General features: G+C 51.3%; 6 protein-coding genes across 6 annotated transcripts; all 6 read left to right on the plus strand.

The window, feature by feature from the left end:
* Positions 1–87: 87 nt before the first annotated feature.
* PMZ80_003845 (uncharacterized protein) lies at positions 88–2283 on the plus strand (the record flags this gene model as incomplete). Its single annotated transcript, XM_064872273.1, has 1 exon — positions 88–2283. One exon carries the CDS (start codon positions 88–90, stop codon positions 2281–2283), a length of 2196 nt encoding a protein of 731 aa, XP_064732653.1.
* Positions 2284–3251: 968 nt separating this feature from the next.
* On the plus strand, positions 3252–4541 carry gms1 (UDP-galactose transporter Gms1; the record flags this gene model as incomplete). Its single annotated transcript, XM_064872274.1, has 1 exon — positions 3252–4541. The coding sequence occupies one exon, from the start codon at positions 3252–3254 to the stop codon at positions 4539–4541; it is 1290 nt and encodes a 429-aa protein (XP_064732654.1).
* A 268-nt stretch (positions 4542–4809) lies between these two features.
* Positions 4810–6335, plus strand: HFM1_2 (ATP-dependent DNA helicase MER3; the record flags this gene model as incomplete). Its single annotated transcript, XM_064872275.1, has 3 exons — positions 4810–4993; positions 5043–5171; positions 5215–6335. 3 exons carry the CDS (start codon positions 4810–4812, stop codon positions 6333–6335), a joined length of 1434 nt encoding a protein of 477 aa, XP_064732655.1.
* Positions 6336–6383: 48 nt separating this feature from the next.
* HFM1_3 (ATP-dependent DNA helicase MER3) lies at positions 6384–9287 on the plus strand (the record flags this gene model as incomplete). Its single annotated transcript, XM_064872276.1, has 1 exon — positions 6384–9287. The coding sequence occupies one exon, from the start codon at positions 6384–6386 to the stop codon at positions 9285–9287; it is 2904 nt and encodes a 967-aa protein (XP_064732656.1).
* Positions 9288–9876: 589 nt separating this feature from the next.
* Positions 9877–11352, plus strand: PMZ80_003849 (uncharacterized protein; the record flags this gene model as incomplete). The annotated part of the gene is made up of 1 exon (XM_064872277.1): positions 9877–11352. One exon carries the CDS (start codon positions 9877–9879, stop codon positions 11350–11352), a length of 1476 nt encoding a protein of 491 aa, XP_064732657.1.
* A 1422-nt stretch (positions 11353–12774) lies between these two features.
* On the plus strand, positions 12775–13881 carry PMZ80_003850 (uncharacterized protein; the record flags this gene model as incomplete). The annotated part of the gene is made up of 1 exon (XM_064872278.1): positions 12775–13881. One exon carries the CDS (start codon positions 12775–12777, stop codon positions 13879–13881), a length of 1107 nt encoding a protein of 368 aa, XP_064732658.1.
* Positions 13882–14497: the final 616 nt, after the last annotated feature.

Below are 14497 nucleotides of genomic sequence, written 5' to 3' on the forward strand. Positions count from 1 at the left end.
CACAGCATATGCACGTACTGCAACGTGGTCAGCAAGACGGAACAGAAAAAGCAATTTCGCTTCGAAGATTCACCGAGGCGTGCCAACATGAGCCTAACTTTGGATGTGAAGAGAGCTTTTAGAAAGAGCAAATACGTCAAGCCGGTAGAGGAACCTTGTATGAACCATTTGGTAGACACCACGGATCCTAAAGCCCGTCATATCTTGGGGCTAGATGCGACAGATGTTGGACCAGCTCGCAACAATAGCACCAGCACGACATCCACGACAAAGTTGCGTAGTACATCATTTTCCGACGCAACAACTGCTGCTGTCTCGACAGGAAGCGCTACAGACACATCCAAGGACGACCCTGCGCTGCCGGATGCAAAGGTGAAGACCTCTTCGGTGCTGTTGAAGCGGAATCGAAGGCCTGAAGTTCATCAAGTCCAAGTCAAGCCTCAAGTATCCGATACGTCCTTGCGCTCATTCTACGACAAGAGCCGTGCACCTCTGAACGTTTCCCAGCAGACTTCAGACTCGTCCAGTCGAGACTTCGCTCTCAGGCTTGGTGTGCCATCAATCATCAGCTCATCTAGTCAGGAGATGGAGCATACTAAACAATTGCGATTTTTCTCGAAATCTCCAAAATCCAAGTACGACAAGAACAAGCTTGGACCACAAGATGCAAGACCAACCACTAAATCCTCACAAAGGTCTGTCGTCTCATTCGAGACTCCATCAGATGCTGGAGATTCAGTGTTATCTCAGTCTACCAAGTCTCGCATTTCGGTCGCCAGAGGCATACTGAAAGCAAGCCCGAAGTCCCCAGTGCCTTCGAGATATCAGCAAGAGGCAGATGAACGATTTGCAGCGCCGAGGGCCACAATTGACCCTGCGCGTGCTAAGGTCAACGTGAGGAGGCCAAAAGCGGGCGCCAAAAACTGGTTCGACGGCCTGGATACCGACTCCAGCGACGGTGAAAGCACAACATTGGAGCCTCAGATCCTAGGAGATTTTGCTACTGAAGTGGAAGCGGCTTTCGACACTGCTCGCATAGATAGTTACCCCACCAGAAGCTCTTCCAAAACCCCAACAGCATCCCAAACAACGACACCAATGCCACAAATATTACAGACCACAGGTCACTCGACGATAGGAAGGCCGCAAGAACTAACGTCCAAGCCCCCATTGCCAAGAAGAAGCAGGAAACGGAAGATCAATCGTTTGGCGGTTGCCGATCTCACACAGCAGAGCGTCTTGCTGAGTTGCTCCTCATCCGATGACGAAGAAGGTCCTATGTCGGCGCCAGAGTCTTTCCAGGAGCTTGCACGCAGGGAAATCAGGGAGAGTTTGATGAACGGGCCGTGGGATGAGTCTCCGATTGAGCTGGGACAAGCAGTAACATTCAACCCTAAAGAACCTGAGAGAACCTTGCAACAGATCAAAGAAGACGCACCGAGGAAACCGAGTGTATCTGGGCGAGGCAGTAGCAGGCAGTTTACTTATCTCGATGACCGGTCATCTGGCGCACCGACTCAACATGACGACCTAATAACCTCGTTCCCTCGGACACCTTCAGATACTCCGTCTCGAGGCACTTCTGTGCGAGAATCTATCCTCTCCGAGAATGCAAGTATCATCAGCACGAAACTCATGACAGTGACACGGCAGGAGGAAAGCCTGATTGCAGCGATGAGGCTGAAGAAAACAACCATGAAACGAGCACAAGCTGCGGCGCACAGACAAGGCGCATTGAAGCTGTTGGAGCTCGAAGGCGATAGGTACAAGAAGCCACCACATCGCGCAGAGAGGCGCTTCCACAGCCCACAAAGTTCCAACTCACCATTGAGATTGTCATATCTAGCATCTCCGGACACGTTGCGACACGGTCTCAGGCCTGATTCGGGCACGACGTTCCAAACCGACCCAACTCAGCAGCCAAGTGTTAGGAGTTCAATGGCGACATATCTGAGTGAGGGATCAGAAGACCTGCAACTTCCTTACTCATCCATCGACGGTTTACCAATGGGCTCCTCAACTGCCATACCGCAAAGTACCCACCGACGGCCAGAGATGCCGCCCCGGGGCACCTTCCTGTCTGATACGACGACTACAACGACCAACACTGCACCTCCCGCCCAATGGCCAACAAGCAGCCGAAGTAGCGCCCGAGACAGCCATGTCGTGGTTCTTGATCCTCTTGAACGGCATTTACTACGTGAGGAAATACCATCTCAGCTGTTCATGGAGGCTCCGTTCTTGGGTTGGGAGGCGAGAGCGAACATGCAGACTGCTCATTGAGCTCACCTAATATTCCACTCCCCTGGTTGGGAGAATGACTGTCACTCAGCGTTCTGTTTGGGACTTCTATGATACCCGTATGTTCCTTATGTTTACTTAGCGGAGGATGAATTAGATTCCATAGCCTCAATAATATGAATCGTAATACTATTCATGCTGAAGAAAAGCTCTTACCAACATCCAAGATCGTGATGCAGTGAATTGAACCACTTGTCTACAAGGAAATAGAGTACGAGTTATGTCGCTACCCTACCCTTCCCGTCAACGGCCAGACCGGTCACCTGGGTCAGGTCATCCTTCATGCAGCAGCAGCGCCCGAGAAAAGACCCCTGCCCTGTAAACGCAAAATAAGGCTAAACAGCCGAAGCCAGGCTTCCAAGCCAATCTTGCAAGCCAGTGACCGCATTTCTGGGGAGTGCCATGGCTAGATGCGGGTCTGCTGACCAGGTTCATCTGAATTATGGCTTGATGTGCTGCTTTTGATGTCCAACTCTGCTGTGATCACACGCCCACATAGACAAAAGAATAGTTCATACACCATACGCTCATTAGACCTCGCTGGGGTGCGACGATTGTGCTGCTGTCACCGCCTCGCGACATTCACTCCTTCTGCATCGACATTCCGCGCTCGACGACTTTGTATCGGGCTTACATGTGCAACTTTTCTGGATACACTTTCGTACTCCTATTCGGAGACTAGGGCTCCTTCTACACATCTCAATACACGATGTCCAGGGCTTTGGACCGGCGGAAAGGTGGTCCACCATCGCTATGGGGGATACCATTGAAGACGCTGACGCTGGTAGTGGTAAGGTGCCCGATTCAGGTCGAGGCAGGGACATAGGGCTAACCGGTATTGCGCAGTTGACTTTCCAGTTCTCTGCTTTCATATTGGTACGCATGGCCATACCAGGACGAGTGCGAACCAAGACTAACACCAGAGGCAGTTATTGCATTATTCAAGGGTCATGCCCACACCTGACGGCCATCGTTACCTTCCCTCAACTGCAGTCTTCCTCGTTGAACTGCTACGACTCGCTGTCTGCCTCACGATAGCACTCTACGAGATTTCTAAGACGATACCTCGATCGATGCCTCTCACAGCCCTCTTTGACGCGCTCGGTAATGCCACGTTCTCCGGAGATAGCTGGAAGATCGCTTTGCCGGCAGGGCTATACACACTCGCAAACAGTCTTCAATACGTTGCTATCTCGAATCTGGACGCAGCGACTTTTCATGTGACATACCAGTTCAAGATCATTGTTACAGCAGTTCTGAGCGTATACATGTTGAGAAGGACGATCACCGCCCGGCAATGGCTCTCACTGATTCTGCTTATGGTCGGTGTTGCGATCGTCTCATTACCGCAGGAAGAACGACGACTGGCCTCAAGCCACCATTCCCGGGTCTACGTGCCGAGATCCCTCAATCCGCTGATGGAGCATTTTGGATTGAAAAGCACGGAACCACAACTGCAAAAAAGGTCAGCGACATATGAAGGCATTACAGAGGATGAAGATGCCATGTATGCGCCCATCATGGACGCGTCTATCGGGCTAGCGGCTGTGTTTTGCGTCTGTATGTGCTCGGGGTTGGCGGGAGTCTATTTCGAAAAAGTCATCAAGGAGTCACACAGGCCAGTGTCTATGTGGGTGCGAAACGTGCAGCTTTCGCTGTACTCGATGTTTCCTGCCTTCTTCATCGGCTGCCTGTTTCTGGACGGAGAGATGATTGCGAAGCACGGGTTCTTTGCAGGCTACAACTCGGTCGTGGTCATCTCGATTTTGGTGCAGACGTTTGGCGCCGTGGTTGCAGCGTTTTGCATGTTTTATGCCGACAACATTTCGAAGAATTTTGCTCTCAGCATCAGTATGGTCATCAGCGCACTTGCAAGCGTAGTCCTTTTTGATTTTCAGCTCACTACTCATGTAAGTCGCGGTCTCCCAGTGGAGAAAGAACACTGGCTAACGAGGAACCAGTTTGTAATCGGAACAGCGATCGTCCTAGGCTCGACATATCTATACACACTCCAGGGTTCTCCTGCCCGACCACCGCTCATCAAGATCGATTCGTTTCAAGAGAAGGAGAAACTGATGAGTCCTACAGAGGCAAAGGATGCCTCGATATCCATACCTAAGACACCTCTGAGTCTTGACGATACCACGATAACGACATCACGACCTGGATCACCTGCTCCGCATAAGAAGAGGAAGAATGATTCGGGAGGATACTTCCCAAGAGTTCCAGCCCCCCACTAGCGTGTTGTTCTCACGATGTAATGAGACAACGAGAGAATGAATATATTAATACTTGCCAAACACAAAACATGCCGTTGCAGCGTTCAAATGTTGACCTTTGAGTTGTGGGCTGACGGTGAGCGACCGGAGGGCACCCGTGAGTTTTCATGAGAATGGAAGGCACGACTCTGTTCGGCTGGGCGACCTTGCCACCACAGTCAGAGCTACATCTGATTGCAGACTGACAAGGGACCTCTGTCTCCTCTCTATGCTACAATGACAGAACAATATGGCTCTTTTTAATCCTTACGCACCCAAGCGTACGCCATCTCATCCACTTCAGCCAAACTCACCACAGAAAGCTACACAAGCAAGCTACTCTCGCCATTTCCAGCAGGCAAATACTACTCCGCTCAAGCAACAGCTCAGGCCAAGCATTCAACATGAACAAGATGTGCCTCTTGATGACTTTGGTGAGTCGAGATATCCGGCTGTGTACTGGCATACTGACGAGCGCCTGAGACCGGGAGCTGCTCGCTCAAACTACGCAGGGGCGGCAACGGCCTGCTGAAGATCGACCTGGGAGGACTACAATACCTCAAGAGCGCCAGCAAGGACCTCCTGCCCTTCACACCAACCACTTTACTCTGGGTAAGCAGAGCGCCCTTGCTCTGTTCTGGCTGACAAGAACTAGATACGCAATTAGACCCGCCAAAACAGTTGCTTCGTGCATCCTCAGACTCTAATCCATTTTCGAGCCCCACTGTGTTAATGTTGGAGAACAAGCAGAAGATCCAACAACAAGGCCCACCACAGGGAATGCGGAATGCTTTCAACAACAGGATTGCCGAGCTTCAAGAGCAGGGCAATACGCTGGCAGATGGAAGAGGAACTCGATCACTCCCTCGAAAAACGCAAGGAGACCACAAGACTGTTCCTACCGTTAGAGGGATTCAGCTTGTCCCTACCACAAAGCTCCCGGACAAGCAAAGAACCCTCTTCAAGTTTCCTGTATTCAATGCAGTTCAGTCCAGATGCTTTCCAACAGCATATGAGTCGGATGACAACCTTGTGGTATCGGCGCCTACCGGTAGCGGCAAGACTGTTATCATGGAGCTTGGTATCCTCCGACTAATGGATCAGCTAAAGAGTGGTAAAGCTAAAGCTGTTTACCAGGCGCCAACGAAGTCTCTATGCAGCGAGCGGTATCGCGATTGGCAGGCAAAATTTGGCATATTCGATCTCCAATGTATCGAGATGACGGGCGATACGGACTTCAATACGTTACGAAACGTGGCCAGTGCAAGCATTATCATCACTACACCGGAGAAGTGGGATAGTGTGACCAGGAAATGGAAAGACAATGCCAAGCTGATGACCATGATCAGATTGTTCATGGTCGATGAAGTGCACATCCTCAAAGATCAACGTGGTGCTACCCTGGAGGCTATTGTCTCGCGGATGAAGTCTGTCGGCAATGATATCCGCTTCATTGCCTTGAGTGCCACGATTCCGAATTCTGAGGACATTGCCACCTGGCTCACAAAGAACCAGCAGGCGCGCCATTTGCCGGCAATAAGAGAAGTCTTCGACGACTCGTACCGCTCTGTGCAGTTGAAAAAACATATTCTTGGTCACGATGGGCCATACAATCCTTGGGCATTCGAAGGTGCCCTGACAGAGAAGATGCCAGAGGTGGTTGCAAAATACAGCAAAGGAAGACCCGTCATGATCTTTTGTCCTACTAAAGACTCGACTCAGAAGACGGCCGAGAAACTGGCTGAGTCGTGGTCTACAGGTACCCGCCGTGCATAGCATGCACCGCGTCAGGTTGCAAACGTCGAGAATGAACAGCTTCAAAAGATGCTTCCAGCAGGTGTCGCTTTTCACCATGCCTCTCTTGGTCCTGCTGACAGAAAGGCGGTCGAGTCGGGTTTTCTGGAAGGAGATATTACCATCATCTGCTCGACCTCAACTCTTGCAGTTGGCATCAACCTGCCATGCTACCTCGTAATTCTCAAGGGCACTCAGAGTTATACAGACACAGGTCTGCAAGAGTATCCTAGCCTGGAGGTCATGCAAATGCTCGGTCGGGCCGGTCGTCCGCAATTCGAAACAGAAGCCTGCGCTCTGATTCTGTGTCTTAATGACCGGGTTGCCAAATACGAGAAAATGGTTGCTGGCGAAGAAGTGCTGGAGAGCTCGCTGCACCAAAATCTCATTGAACATCTCAATGCTGAAATTGGCATCGGCACGATCAGCAGCCTCACAAGTGCGAAGCAATGGCTGGCAAGCACGTTCCTGAACGTCCGTCTTCAGCGCAACCCCAAGTATTACAACATCAACTCAGAAGACACTGGCGAGTCTTCGGATGATTCACTACTAAAATGGTGTGAAAATGACCTTCACCTTCTTCATGAGGCCAACATGATCGGCGACATAGGCATATTGCGATGCACCGAATATGGCGACGCCATGGCTCGATACTGCATCAAGTTCGACACCATGAAGACATTCATGGATGCACCAGCCAAAGCTAAAGGCTCAGACGTGCTAAATATCCTCTCACAAGCAGTTGAATTTCGTGATTTCAGATGGAAGCAAGGGGAGAGAGGCTTGTTCAAGGAACTGAACAAGGCCAACGAGATTCGATATCCTATACAAGTCAATATCGATCTACCGCAACACAAGATATCCCTCCTTATCCAGGCCAGGCTAGGATCAGTTCAGATCGGTAAGGACAGCAAGAACAAAATTACATCTGGTCAGAGACGTCAAGTGGAGATGGACACCAACAGCGTGATCGCTCACAGCAAGCGTCTCATCCGCTGCATGGTGGACATATTTGTGCAACGCAACGATTCGTTTGCTGCAAAAAGTGCGCTCGAATTAGCTCGAAGCCTTGCTGCCGGCGTCTGGGATGACACGGTCATGCAGTTGAAGCAGATACCCGGCATCGGTGACGTGTCGGTTCGGAAGCTTGCAGCTGCAGGTATCAAGAGCATCGATGCAGTCCTCAATTCCGAGCCACGCCGCCTGGAGGTCGTCTTGAGCAAGAATCCACCATATGGTCATGACTTGTTGAAGAAACTCGCTGACTTTCCGATGCTGCACATTACCGCAAAAGATTCCGGCAAGAGGCTCAAGCCACAGAAGGGAGCTGAGGTCAAGCTGCAATGTCAGGTTGGCTTCTTGAACAACATTGTGCCTTTGCGCTTCGGACGGATCAAGTACAGCGTGCTCTTCTTGTGCGAGACATCATACGGTGAACTGGTCGACTTTCGTCGATTTAGTCCTTCGCGTCTCAAAAACAGCGAAGAGATCTTGCTCACGGCTCTCGTTGACCGCCCTGGCGCGAAGCTTCGGTGTCATGTCATGTGCGACGATATTGTTGGCACACACAAGTTTGCAGAGGTAGAGGTCGATTGTCCAGCATCCTGGTTCCCACCAAGGACATCTACGCCAGAAGTCACTTTCCAGAGACCGAAGTTGAATTTCAACGCACCACAGGCGCAGAAGCGTGAAGACTTCGACGAAGACCTGGAGGATTCGGACCTACTTGCTGCTGCTGCCCAACCCCAAGCGAAGGACGAAATCGAAATCGTCGAGGATATCGATGCAATCATGGAAGAGATGGAGAAGGACAAGAAAGCGAAGAAGTCTCGAAAGCGCAATAAATCGGTCGAGACTGTTGAACGCGAATTCAAGGAGCCACGACAGCTTCCTAATGGCAATTGGACATGTCAACATTCCTGCAACGACATGGGCAAGGAATGTAAGCACAACTGCTGCAGAGAGGGCACGAAGAACAAGCCGATGAATCCAGCCAAGAAGAAGCAGAAGAAAGAGCAGGCTTTGGATGGTCAAGGGGCGGCCAGCAAGTCAAAGACGGATAAGGAAGGCTCTGTGAAACAGGCGAAACAGGGAGGACCTCTGGACCGGATGCTGCCGAAGTCCACTTCGAGAGACAAGAAAGAGTATGGGAAGGCAGGTACACGACAAGCACTCCTCGACCCGTCTGCCTCCACAGGTCGAACTAAAGACGCATCAACACAGAAGCACAATACTGAAAGACACATCAAACCGTCAGATCTTCATGATTCGCCAGACCCACAACAGGCTGTATCAGATGCCTTTGACGCCGGAGATTACGATTGGCAGGCTATGGATGATATTGCTGCGATGTTCGACCAGCCGGTTGGTCCTCCACACAGCTCAGGCGATCACGGTTCTGGTTTGTCGCGCAACGATAGCATGTCGTTGATCAATCCTCACCAGCGGCTGGCAAAGGAGCAAGCCAGTAGAAATGATACCCGGGATCTACCAGAGAAGGGTCTTTTCTTAACAGCAAGCAGCAGTCCTTTCAAAGATGGAGATACGTACCGTTTCGAGGAAGATTCGCAGTTTGTGCCGGCCTCAAAAACTCTGGCGGCTGGCACGAGCTACCAAAACACTGGAAACGGACAAGAACCGGTCACTACCCCGTCCTTCAGGAGCTCAACTTCAACGCTGGCAAGCTCATCCGGACAGGTCCCAGGCTACTCTCTGGACCGTTCTGGACCGTTGTCGACCACTGATACTGTGATGAGCAATGACCGTCAGCATGGCGAGACGGAGGACGAGCGGGACAAAAGACTGTATGATGAGGACCAGAAGAGGAGGTGGGCTGAGCTTGACGATGATTATCTGAACTATGAGAATTTTGGGAAGTGGTTCAAGATTGTGGATGATCCTCCTGAAGAAGGTGTTGGAGGCAATGTTGTGTAAAGCACAGGCTGAGGTATGGAGGCTGCACGGTATGAAGCAAGACACTGTTCGGTCATGTTCGGGCAGGATAAAAGGGAATCTCGACGTATTTATTGCATCTCGTGCTGTGAAGTGCCGAGCAAAGATCGTGGAATAAAATCGTTATCTACGCAGGAGGCCAACCTCGTTGCAAAGAAGTTATCGCATATCATCCACGACATGGGGTTTCGAAACCTGAAATTGCTTGGATCATAGATTCCCTTACTGATCAATTGACGTGCAGTGAGACACGCAAAGGGGTAGCATATGCAATCGACCACAATATATCTCATTCTAGACGTGCTCATGGCGGTAGCTGCCTGAACTTCCTTGTTCCTGCCTGGGCCAGCGTTGATCTCGTACGAGATCTACTCCACCTCAGTCTCTTCTCCTTCTATGTCGCATACTGGTCGCCGACCGGAAATAAGATTGATCCGGGCACAGCAAGCCCCACGCGAAGTCCTTTCATATGATATTGAGGTGGTACCTGAACGTCTTGGTGAGCGGCACCCTGACTTGAGCTGCAGGTAGACCTGCCCACCACTAGCTTCACCTACAACATGCCAGCATCATGATGCGCATTCGTGGGAAGCGCAACCGTCGAGAAAGGCCCCAACGCCCAGAAACATCTCAAGGCCGAGGCCGACCCCTAAAGCCAACAGCGCAACTTGCTTCCACCCAGAAGAGGACCATACTAGACAGACTCCAGAAACACCATACTGAAGTCCAGCGCAAAATGGATAGCGAGAGCGACAAGCTCTCCATGCTAGAAAAGCTTCCAGTCGAACTTATCCAACAGGTCTTCTTCCATGCTCTTGAGGTGAATATGCCACGTGCATCGAATTACTTGCGGCAAGTGCTGTCTACCGAGCAGATCTTCAACTCCTTGGTCACTTTTGCCTACTTTGACGATGATGGGGAGAGCCCGGTCGAGGCGAAGCATTTCTTGCCTGCCGAATACCGCATGATGAATTGCGAGGAGAAGGTAAGATTACAGCAGAATATGTTCACTTGCCGATGGTGTACGTACGAACGCATCAAGACATGCTTGCCTTCGTTGAGCCGGTTGGTTATTGTGCAAGCATGGCATCGAGAGCGCTCCTTGGATGAGTCACACGGCCAAGGCACCGATGTGGTACACGAAACAACCATGATGGTGCCCAATGAAGCGATTCGTGGTCTGGCTACGCTACCGAGTCTAGACGAGAAGGCTAAGCTCGAACAGCATTTTCTGGCTAGAATCACAGTCGAGGATCTAGGCAGCAGCGATTTCTCCTTGCAGCATGATGAACGGGCTTACCTTCCACGTATCATCACGTGGACATCTTCATTGGACAAGCAAGGTGTCATACACAAGAGCACAGACCGGTCGTTAACTACACTTGCAGCACGGCATATCCCGGACTGGTTGCTTCGCAGCACGCCATGGACAGACGAGCAATTACGACTGCTGCAGCTTCTGCGGCAAGGGTACACCTTCATTCAGGATGATCATGTGATGAGCATTTCTGCAAAAGCCGTCTTCGATGGTATGCGCAATGCCATACTTGAATCGAACATAGCTGCACTGACAACACTGCTTGAGATGCACAACGTGTTCTTCAAGTCAGGAGCCTGGACCTTCCAGCAGATGATGACTACCAGTTTGACACCCCCTTCACACCACCCCCTTCCTATTGAATTATTCCACTTGGCGGCCGAACAGGACAACAGAGCAACACAGATGATATCATTGCTTCTCCGAGCAGGCATTGATTCGCTACCCGAAGACGATGAAGTCATTACTGCCTGGGCCGTCCATGGTTCGCAACAAGGCAATGTGCTCGCATCGTGGCTACTCAAGCATATGGAGGGAACGGCAGATTACGGACTACCTAGGCGTGGTCATCTGTTTGTGGATGGCTGTTTGTCGTGGCGGGCTAGGGCGCGTGGAAACTTTCCTTTCCCGGAAACGTCGTTTGCGACTGAGTTGGGGTACATTGCAGGCACGCCGATTGTGCCTGCCTCAATGGACGGTGGAATCTGTGGCAGTGATGGGCAGGCGTGATGGTGCTTGATGAGCCAGAGGATGTGACGACGCAACGAAGTAATGCTGCCTCAGGATGTTTCACGTGCGGTTCGGAGCAAGGATTATGCTGTCTCGGTTAGCCATTGGCACCTACTCGTTGGCATGTCTACGACCTTGCTTCCCATGCACGACTAGACTAAGGACCAAGTATTAATCTGCCAGTCCAGTAAGTATCAGGATTTTGAAGTCAGTAGTGAAGTATACACGTGTAGAACTAAATGCTTTGCGATCTAGATTTGGTCCAATAAGGCAGCAAATCAGGCTGAAGACGCGCTGCCCAATGATAAAAGCTAAGACTCATGCATCGTGGCACTTCGTGCGACGGCGGCCTTGCTGTGATTGCTTGCTATGAAAAGAAGCGCATAGCGATCAGGCGGTCACGCATGCCTCACGGTGCAGAACACTATCGCTAACTCACCGAAAGTACGGCGCATTGATGACGCTCGATGCGAGACCATATTTCAGCCAGATCTCGCATGGGGCGACGCCAAGGCGGGCGACAGCGAGCTGGAATAGGCGTCTGACTGTTTCCTGGAGGCGACCTGGAACTGTGCCTTGTGACTGCGATGTAGCTAGGATAGTCATGCTAAGGCTGTGATTTCAGTCAAGTTCAGCTGCTCAAGTGATCAAAGGCGTGGCAGGAGAGATGGCGAGAGCGAGTCGAGCTTGATTTTGTACTCTGCGCAAGAGTGGTCCGCTGACCTGCAATCAGCGATTTGACTCAGCCAGACCTTCGAGAAAAGGGAGGCTTCAGTAGAGGGAGACGTGATTGGTTGATATCGTTCACTCGGAAAAGCTAGCCTGGAACTAGCCTGTTTGATCGTAGCTGCAGGCGCAGCGATGGGGTGTTATGGAAACCTGAGGAATCCATCACCCTTGCAACTTGAAGCTCGGCAAGTGCCAACCATCAATTGCAGCCTTAAGGCCGTACTATTTATTTAGTGGTGTCACTGCCGCTCCTACTGCTCGCGTTAAATCTTACGTTCACACGGTGGCGACGAAAATTCCAGCTACTGACACTTTCCCGACTCGCACCACGCAAGTCCTGGTCTTCGCCTCGTTGAAAAGTGCACAAAGTTGTCTACGTGGACATCTTTCATATTTGCCATCCTCAGGCATCCAGAATTCTTTCTCTCAACTTGAACTTGAAGCTCTAAACACTCGTGACACGCACGCCGTTCAGCTTCAGCCACAAGTACCAAGACTTTGGTTTACTATCACGGTCGCGCGCTCGCTCTCTCGACTTCAAGCGGCGATTACACATTTCAGGTCGTGTCATCAATAAGTCGAAAACCATTAATAGATACCTGGTTTCAGGCTCCTCGTTTCCTTTATTGAGGCCTTAGACCCCGCCCTCATCGACTCTCCGAAACTTTTGTCTTCTGGAAGGTCATCCAAACAATGGCACCCCATACACACGTACCGGCGCCGCGGAACACCATAGAGACTTACTCAGCTCGTCCTGAGCGCGAGCCACCTCGAAATGAGAATGGCGAAATCATCTGTACTCACGATGCCTGTCGCGACAAGACGGAAACCTTTCGACGACCTTGCGAATGGAATAAGCATATGGACAAACACGAGCGGCCTTACAAATGCAGTGAACCAACTTGCGAACAAAACCCTGGCTTCACCTACAGCGGTGGTCTTCTAAGGCATATGCGCGAGGTGCACAAGAAAGGCGTTGGCCCAGCTAGAAGACCTCTCTTCTGCCCCCATGCCAATTGCATTCGAAGCACTGGCGAAGGATTCACTCGACGCGAAAATCTGGAGGAGCACTTGCGTCGCAGGCACTCCTACACTGGTCATTACTCACCGCCACCTCAATCGATCTCTGATCAGAACGAAGAGAATCCTGACCAGCCTCGAAAACGTCGCAAGACAGTCGATCCAGATTCACCAAATGGCGACCAAGTCAATCAGCAGGCACAGCAGTCAGGCCAGCAGCTACCAGATCTGCAAAGAGACTCGCTGAGGGCTGATCTCCAGCGAGCGTACCACATGAATGGAGACTTGGATCTGGATCAACTTGAGGCCAATAGACAATTGTCCTTGGCTCGTCAGACTATAGTCGAGCAGCAGGAGCTCATCAGACGCCAGGACGAAGAGCTTCATCATTTGCGCTCGACTCTACACGGTGCTGGCATGCCTGTGCCATATCCGACACACGCATCAGAGAGAGGCTACCCACCACCATCGCCAGTGCCTGCGTCGCTGCCTGCGCACCTGCAGCAACCAGAGCAGTATCAACCAGAATCGCCATCTCAAGCTCCACAGGTCGATGGAAACATCAACGCCGCAGCTCAGAACGCGGCCCTTGAGGCAGTGACCGATCCAGCTCTACGAGACCTCCCAGTACCAGCACCAAGCGCGAGCCCACAACCAAAGGTCGACAAGGATATGCTACTGAATGGCAATGGCAGCGAACCATCTCGTCGAATAGAGATCGCCAGAGATCTGGTTAGTGAGAAGCTAGCTGCAGCTGCGACCGCAACTGCAACGGCTTGAACAGGCATAACAGCAGGCAGAAACGAGCGATGACGAGGCCTCAACAGCGTCAGCTTTGCCATCCGGAGACGCCGACAAAAGAACGGTATTCCATTACTGTGCATATCTATCTCAAACAATTGATTGGTTCTGAGCATATTGCCACCGTCACAGCTAAGCATTCCGAAACATCTGGAAGAGTTTGTTCTTACAGCAGCATGTGTCGGGTCACATGTGCGACAGTTCTCTCAACTCAGAATACCCTGCCACCGGATCACGGTGGACCATCAGAGCTTTGACCATGCTTTGGTTTGTGCCTCTGCATCAGATACGGAAATATGAATCTCTACTCTTCATTGGTGTACGCAATGGGTCGCGAGACTGTTAAGGGCACTCGGTTCGGATTACTGTGGAGGCAATGTCCTCCACCTTGACTTTGACCCGATGAAGGTCCATCCCCGAGGCATCACGGTGGACTACGTGTGGAAATGGCAAAGCACAAAAGAGGAAATCTCGATGTCAAAATAGTGATGCTCTCAAGTACTGCTGTTGCATCGAGAACACGAATTGAAGGGAGGATGTGGTTATCAGTGACAAGGCGCGGAAAGCGGCCCCTGTGGAGGATGACCGTTGATAC

This window comes from Knufia obscura (genome assembly GCF_036327395.1).
Source record: "Knufia obscura strain CCFEE 5817 isolate CBS 148926 chromosome Unknown scaffold_3, whole genome shotgun sequence".
NCBI classification, from domain to species: Eukaryota; Fungi; Ascomycota; class Eurotiomycetes; order Chaetothyriales; family Trichomeriaceae; genus Knufia; species Knufia obscura.